The following is an 8,626-nucleotide window of genomic DNA, read 5'->3' as shown; positions in this document are numbered from 1 at the left end:
AAAACAAACAAACAATTCAAATCCTCCCAAACGAATGAGTCTGAATTAAAAACCAAAATATGGCCCGATAACTTTCACTTCTAGAGTTCTTGTGAAATAAATCAAGGTAGTCCAGTTTCACTTTCATATCACCAAGCTTTCTGATCAATTGTCTTCTTTTAGCATCATATTTCTGACAATGCATTAAAACATGTTGTGTTGTTTCTGGGGCGGTTGTGGCTCAAGAGTTGGGAGTTTGTCTTGTAATTGGAAGGTTGCCGGTTCGAGCTCGGACTGTCTTGGTCGTTGTGTCCTTGGGCAAGATACTAACCCCATGTTTCCCTACTGGTGGTGGTCAGAGGGCCCGGTGGCACCAGTGTCCGGCAGCCTCGCCTCTGTCAGTGCGCCCCAGGGTGGCTGTGGCTACAATGTAGCTGCCATCACCAGTGTGTATGTGTGTGTGACAGGTTGTGTAAAGTGCTTTGGGGTCCTTAGGGACTAGTAAAAGCGCTATACAAATACAGGCCATTTACCATTTTACTTCTTCTCTATTGCAGTCACACTTTCCTAAACAGTGTTTTCCTATTAAAAACAACATGTTATTCAAGCCAGTGTGCCCAAATCTGAGTCGAGCTATAACCGTCTCCTCTCTCCTGTTCCTTCCTCTGCTTCTCATTTCGCCTGTTTTCCTTTGGATTTTTCATCCTTTACTCTCTTCCTCCCATTGCTTTTGCCACCTTTCTTTCATTTTATGCTGTATTCTACTCTTGCTCTCTGTCCTACTGATATCCACATCCACCAGCGGTCTCTTTGTAGCTTCCTTTGCCATTCTGTCTCGGTGTTAAGCAGCAGGTTGTTTGTGTCGCACCACTCAGCCAGACGATCCACCTCCTCCCTGCAGGCGGCCTCATCGTTGTCACTGATGAGGCCAATCACCGTGGTGTCATCTGCAAACTTAATGATGGTGTTGGAACCATCAGCAGGTCTGCAGTCGTGGGTGAAGTGGGAGTAGAGGAAAGGGCTCATCACACAGCCTTGTGGTACACCGGTGTTCATCGTGATTGTAGATGAGCAGTGGTTATCCAGCCGGACATGTTGGGGGCGGTTGGTCAGGGAGTCCAGTAACCATTTGCAGATGAGGGAACTGATGCCCAGGTCTGTCAGTTTCCTGATGAGTTGTGAGGGGTGGATTGTATTGAATGCTGAACTGAAGTCTATAAACAGCATTCTGGCGTAGGTGTTGTTGTTGTCCAGGTGTGAGAGGACAGAGTGCAGTGCGATGGAGACTGCATCCTCTGTGCTCCTGTTCTGGCGGCATGCAAATTGGTTGGGGTCCAGGGTGGCGGGGAGACAAGATTTGAAGTGTGCTAGGACCAGTCGCTCTAAGCAATTAGTGATGATGAGGGTGAGTGCTACTGGGCGGTAGTCATTGAGGCTAGATGGGTTGGAGTTTTTGGGTATCGGGACGATGGAGGTGGATTTGAAGCAGGCCGGTACCACAGCGTGGGCCAAGGACAGGTTGAATATGTCTGTGAGCACTCCTGCAAGCTCCCCAGAACACGCTCTGAGAACACGCCCGGGGATGCCATCAGGACCTGCAGCCCTGGACATTGATCCTGCTCAGCACCGCTCCTACATTGGTGGGGGAGAGAGTCAGAGGTTGGTGGTCTGGCGTCATGTCTGCTTTGGTTGTGGTTGTGGGGTTCCCTCGCTCAAAACGAGCATAAAAGTTGTTGAGCTCGTTGAGGAAGGAGACATCAGAGGATGCGGGGGAGGGTTTGGTGGTCCTGTAGTCTGTAATGGTCTGGAGTCCTTGCCACATGCGTCGGGGGTTGGAGTTGGAGAAGTGTTCTTGTACAGCGAGAACAACCTGTCACTGAATGTGGACAAAACCAGGGAGAATATCATCGACTTCAGGAAGACTCACTCCACTCACACACCACTCAGCATCCACGGTTCCATGGTAGAGACTGTTAACAGCACCAAGTTCACATCTCAGACGACCTCACCTGGACCACCAACACCACCTCCATCACCAAAAAGGCCCAGTAGCTCCCCCACTTCCTGAGATACCTGAAGCGGGCCAACCTCCCTCCTCCCACACTCACCATGTTCTACAGGGGCACCATAGAGCGTTCGGACCAGCTGCATCCCCATGTGGTTTGAAAACTGCAAAGTCGGCATCCTCAGCCGGCTACATCTGTCATGGTCCTGGGTCGTGTGACCCAGTGTTTGAGGGTTTTTTTTTATGTATATTCATTTGTGCCCTAGTTTAGTTCATCTAGTTAATTTCTAGGTTGCTGTTTAGTCCTTTGTTTCTTAGTTGTTTATGTCAACTCCGCCTGTACTCAGTCTCCCTGGTTCGTGCGTCTACCTGTCATGCGTCATGTCTGTGTGGTTATGTTAAGTTCATGTCATGTCTAATCTCCATGTTTCCTGTTTTACTTTGAAAGTCTGTGTCCAATGTCAGTGTATTTAGTTTCACTTCTCCTGTCCTGTCTTTAGGTTCATGTGTGTCAGCTGTGCTCCCATGCGTGGCCACTTCCCTTGATCATCCCTTACGTGTATTTAGTCTCTGTGTTTCATTCAGTCTGTATCGCGTCGTCTGTGTTCCCACCCTCCGTGTTTTCACAGCCAGTCTTTGCATTCATAGTCATAGTTTTCTGAGTCTTCATAGTTTATCACAGTGGCAGTTTCCCAGTTTAGTTATAGTTTAGTTCAGTCACTGTGCTTCTGCCTTGTTTGAACTTTATGTCATCAGCCATAATAAAGGCTCTCTTTCAGTTTAAGTCTTATTCTACACCATCATTTCATGTCATAGCCACTTCAGTATTCAGGGAGGGTTACTGATTTTTACAGAAAATATTTGAAAAGGACTCCAGCTTTTACTGAACCTTTCAGTTTTACTGTGAACTTTGGGTTTGTACCCAAACTGTTTGCATAGTTATTCTCAGTTTTTACTCCAAATTCAGATTTTAGATGATTGTAACTGAACTTCTGATCCTGTCCTTACTTAGTCTGTACGTGTACTGGGTTCCACTCTTGGCTTGGACTGGCACAATCATCTCAACCCTGACAGCCTTTGGAACTAAAGACCTGTGGGTCACAAAACCTATGCAGAATACCTGTCAGGGGCTGGGTCTCTGAGCCAGCGTTTTGATTGTATTCTGTATTTTTGAGTTTCTTATGTAATGTTTGTGATTATAAGTTCTTGTGTTATTCTTATTTAGGGTCTCCAGTCTGTCATGTGTTTTAGGTCTTTGTGTTCCATATTGTCAAGCTTGTGTTGTCATATCTGTCTCTCCACGTTTCCTGTTTCATTTCGAAAGTCTTGTGTTTCTGTGTTCAGTGTGTTTGATTTTACTCTTCTAATTTTACTCTGTGACGTTGTTATGTTCATTCTAATCTGCGGTTTCTCCATGTGTCTCCACTTCCCCTGATCACCTCTTGTGTGCGTTTAGTCTGTGTGTTCATGTCGTGTTTCAAAGTTTTTCTATGTATCCGTGCTCTGGGTTTTTCATGTTTTAATCTTAGTTCACCCAGCTTAGGTTATTGGTTAGTTTCGTTGTTGATTTGTTTTTGTTTTTTTACAATTTCTGTTTAATCAGGGAACTGTTCTTAAGAAAAATGAAACAACTGAAACATTTATAAGTGCTTTACGTGCGTCGTCCAACACAAAGTATGATTGGCTGGCTCAGTGAGGTGACAGACACAGGCTGGAGAGTGTATACAGGTTTTTATTTGTTATATTCTGGAATCAGCAACATAAATAAAAGCTTTCATTAAGTTCTCCTCAACACCAGAGCCATTCATCGACAGGGTTCTGGCGAAGCCACACCCACAGGACCGGGCTGAGACTGCGACCTGTGATTCTGTTGGCGAAACGCTGAAATTGTCCACCATGATTGTCTCTCTCTGTGTGCTTCAGGAGAACGAGGATGGCATGGACACCAAGAACAAATGAAGGAATAAATATTCTTCTTCCTGCCTCCCGCTGCTCTATGTACATTATTAACAGTCTGAAACAACCCAGCAGCTGGCCTCGCCCACCTGCTGCGTGACGACACAACAAAGAAACACTGAAAACCACAAAGTGATGGGAGTCAAGGACCAGACGAAGGACAATGTGCTTCGATGCTTCCAGTTCAGTTACTTTTAAATCTGAAGCAGCAGAGATTAAACGTCAGAGAAGAAAACGGATGATGACTCTCAATGTGTCTTTAAACATCTTTAAACATCTAAGTGGAAAAAAACCCAAGAAGGTTAGACCAACCAGAATCATACACAAGTCCTCGGGTGGAAAACATGAAAAAAAATCATCTTTTCATTCTCAGCAATGAACTCTGTGAGTGAGCTCTGGAACAATGGACAGCAATTGGCCTTGAGTTGAGGTTAATTTGAGGATCCAGTTCATCAACTTAATTTGGGTTTATTGGTTCCAGCTTCTCAAACTGGATCGTACTGATGGTCCATGATGACATGATGTATCAGGGATGTATCCTGGTATCTCTCTGCCATCTCTGTGTCCTCCTCACATATTTCTATAACTGATTAAACCAAGCTCTTCTAACACATCCACATGCTGCTCTGTAGAGATTATGGATTCACGTCAGACTCATCAGAGGAAAGTGTTTTGATTTAAAACCTGTGAAAATCATGTTGGCATTTTTACACATAAATAAATGATACACATAAATAGGGATGGGTATTGATAAGATTTTCACGATTCCGATTCCATTTTCGATTCTGTTTAACGATTCGATTCTTTATCGATTCTCTTATCGATTCTTTTTAAAAAAGGAGAACACTAAGGTCGATTAGCTTAGAACTTTGTTTTATATCTTCTCTTTGAACAAGATAGAAATTTAGGAGTAACATGGTCTTACAAACCCAGCAGTGAGATCTTAAGAGATCCAGCCTACGGCTCTTCAATGGGGTGTCACAGGGTCCCCGGGGAAAAAAATTGTAAATGTAAAATAATAAAATAAATATTCTTCTGTAGCAATAACAAAGTATAACATAAATTATTCTGTAGCAATTACACAAGAATATCCAGTAATGTCCCTGCCTACAATTACACACATTCACTTACTGAAAATCATCTGCTGTGGCAAACGGGTGCAAACCTTTGACCACAAACTTAGTCACTGCTCGGTGACATTCGTCTATCCTGGTCTGAAAGGAGACGCTACCGGCAGACTGCAGCGAGAGCTGCCAGCATCTGAGCCAGACTCTGTCTCATCATGGTCACTAAACGCACAGTAATGGCAGATTTGTAATAAGGCAGATCGCGCTAACATAATATGCACTGTTAGTTGATTATTTACCTGCCGCATTAACGGGAGAGGACGTGCAAACGTTACCGCTGCTGCTGGGTTGAGATTCACGAGTCCGGAGCGGAATTAAAAACACGACATTCATTTAAGGTCATCGCGTGTTTTGTGAGCAAATGCTTTTGCATGTTCGTAGTGTTTCCTCCCTTAAATGAAGTATCTACTTTGCAAGTATTGCAAGTTGCCCTGTTGTCATCCGTTCTCGTAAAGTATAACCAAACTTTTGAGCCGCTGGCGCCGTGTTTCCTGCCAGGTAAATGACGCTCCGCAACGTGGTGACGTCATTCGGGGCGACTGGAATCGATAAGGGAATCGTTTGCAAAAATGGCAAACAATTCCAAGGAATTGAAACAGTGGGAACCGGTTCTCAACAAGAACCGGGTTTCGATACCCATCCCTACACATAAATAAAGAAAAATATATTAACAAATGTTGGCATCATTCAGCTTCTAATCATGGCTGTGCTTAATTAAACACAATAATGAGCCTGAGCTCTGATGTCATGTCCCCAACCCCCGGGCCACGGACCGGTCGTTTGGTAACAGGCTGCGAGAGTTGAGGCTCGGGTGTGAACTTTATGGTTTTTATCGTTTTTTAAACCGTTTTTATCGTTAACTCTGTTTCCCTAGGTCTTTTCCTGAGTGTTATGAATAAATCTTCTTTTTTTTGGTAGCGGTACTGTTTTTATTTTGTTGTATTTATCCGCAACACCTTAAAGACCGGTCCGTGAAAATATTGTCGGACATGAACCGGTCCGTGGCACAAAAAAGGTTGGGGACTGCTGATGTACACAACTTGATCAATGGTGAACTAATCACTAATTACTTGCTGTGATCATTTCATACCAGACAGCTGCCAGGACTCACTACATCTTTATAAATAAGCATGTCCGCAGACTCTGCTAATTTTGGCAGACTCAGCTGAATGTCGGCAGACTCTCGGCTGCGTGAATGCAGACTCTCGGCTGCGTGAATGCAGACTCTCAGCTGAGCGTCTGCATACTCTCGGCTGCGTGAATGCAGACTCTCGGCTGAGTGTCTGCAGACTCTCGGCTGCGTGAACGCAGACTCTCGGCTGCGTGAATGCAGACTCTCGGCTGAGCGTCTGCAGACTCTCGGCTGCGTGAATGCAGACTCTCGGCTGCTTGAATGCAGACTCTCAGCTGAGCGTCTGCAGACTCTCGGCTGCGTGTCTGCAGACTCTCGGCTGCGTGAATGCAGACTCTCGGCTGCGTGAATGCAGACTCTCGGCTGAGCGTCTGCAGACTCTCGGCTGCGCGTCTGCAGACTCTCGGCTGCGTGAATGCAGACTCTCGGCTGCGTGAATGCAGACTCTCGGCTGAGCGTCTGCAGACTCTCGGCTGCGTGTCTGCAGACTCTCGGCTGCGTGAATGCAGACTCTCGGCTGCGTGAAGGCAGACTCTCGGCTGCGTGTCTGCAGACTGTCGGCTGCGTGAAGGCAGACACGTGTTCTGACAACTCTGGCTCTGTGATGTCTGCCAGATTTGGTTTGATTTTGGGCCTCTTTGGGGGAAGAGTTGGCAGATTCAAATTGGTGAAGTTTGTTTGGTTAAATAAGTTTTATCATAACTGGCCAGACTATGGCACTCAGATTCAGGCCGAGTGACTTCCTCTGGCCTCCTGGGCTTGGGCCTCTGCAGGGTCAAACCATCTTAGCTACCTTGGTCAGCGTGATCCAGCCACCTCCCAGTCTTGTTTCCAGAGGGATGATTAAGTTCACACTTCTTGACATGACATGAATTCACAAATGAAAGTCAATCTGATTTTAGGGTCCCTTCAATCTCAGAGGTAAGAGGGTTTATGCGAGAGTTAATGATTCTCCGCGGACAGCAGCTTCTTCCTGACAGGTCAGCTGATTTCAACCAGCAATCGGACACGGTTAAAGATTCCTGTACAAAACATGACTGCAAGGACATCCTGTTTTGAATCCTGGCTGTAAGGACTTCCTGTGCTGGTGGTGGGGATGGCTGACAGGTGAGGCGACCCGCTCTGATGGTGTTTTTATCGTTTCAGTTTCATTGAAACAACAAAAGGGTAAAAAAAACACAAAGTGACACGAGGTGAACGCTGAGCGTCGCTCACAGAATCCAACAGTTCAAACCAGGCAGTGTAAACATGCCTTCATCCTCCTCCTCCTCTTCAGTCAGTAGTCTCTCTGCTCCTCCTCCTCTGTGTTGAAGGAGGCTCTAAGCAGAGTTCAGGTACTCCAGAGCGACTTCATAACAGAACTTATACTGTTCCTATGGAAACACAGACATCAGATGTCATTCATTCACATTTTTAAAAAAGAAACACTTTTTATTACACAGTATGATGTAAAAACAACTCAGTATCCACTACGGGTCACTGGACACTCCATGTGTTCAAGTTCACCATCACGGTCTGTTTTCCTGAGGTAGTTCTGGTACAGCTTGGACTTATGTTTTGGGTCATTATGTTGCTGCAGGATGAACCCCTGATCAACTAGGTGCATACAGTATTTGTACTATGCTTTCATGTCAGACTGCAGTGAGACATTAAACTGCATAACTTTCAATAAAAAAATGGGAAAATTGGCCTGTCCTAAAACCCTTTGACCGGTAGTGTATGTTTATAGAATACAATAACTATTATAAAACATAACAGAAAATTATGAATAATAATAATAATATATCATTATTACTGAGAAAATGTTTTTATATTTTAGTCTTAAAAAATACAGTTATGGATTCAGTGTTAAGTTCCTCTTTGATTTACTGTAAAAATACAAATACAAAATAATTTGCTAAACCACTGAAGAAATGGAGAATAGAAATAATAATGATTAAAGTTCAAGCGAGCCAGTGTCTGTGATGAAGGTTGGTGGTTACCAGCAGGTCGACCATGTTTGGCTTGTTGTTCCTCAAAGTTTTTACAGCGTGAAAAACGTCGACGCAGCGCTGCTGACGCAACATCTCACACACGATACTGATACTGCAGAACACACCACTGCGACCTCCGCCATTCCTGAGGAGGAGACAGGACAGAGGAGTCAGAAGAAAGGAGACCTTTGAGTTCTCTGTCAACAGTTACATAAAGTAGCACATAAAAATATTACTGCATATATTCACAAGAACACCCCTCAAAAACAAAAACATTTACAATTGTCATAAACCAAGAACAAGCAAATCATTGTACACTGTACACAAGACATTTGTTTCCAACCAAACAGAAATAAAATGATCCACACCTGCCACCATTATATAAGGACGGGCAAGGACAGAGAGACTCAAGAGGAGCTTCTATCCCCAAGCCATCCGTGCCCTAAACACACAC

At 44.7% G+C, this 8,626-nt stretch overlaps 1 protein-coding gene across 1 annotated transcript; it reads right to left on the bottom strand.

The window, feature by feature from the left end:
* Window positions 1–6,888: 6,888 nt before the first annotated feature.
* Window positions 6,889–8,317, bottom strand: LOC106633723 (receptor-type tyrosine-protein phosphatase mu; the record flags this gene model as incomplete). Its single annotated transcript, XM_014340851.2, is given in 2 exon segments — window positions 6,889–7,572; window positions 8,182–8,317. Coding segments are annotated over 2 exon segments (190 nt in total), but the record flags the coding sequence as incomplete, so codon positions are not given.
* Window positions 8,318–8,626: the final 309 nt, after the last annotated feature.

This window comes from Haplochromis burtoni, unplaced genomic scaffold (genome assembly GCF_018398535.1).
Source record: "Haplochromis burtoni strain Fernald_Lab_line unplaced genomic scaffold, NCSU_Asbu1 Contig_408, whole genome shotgun sequence".
Taxonomy (NCBI): domain Eukaryota; kingdom Metazoa; phylum Chordata; class Actinopteri; order Cichliformes; family Cichlidae; genus Haplochromis; species Haplochromis burtoni.
This window is presented reverse-complemented; position numbering and strand designations above follow the sequence as displayed.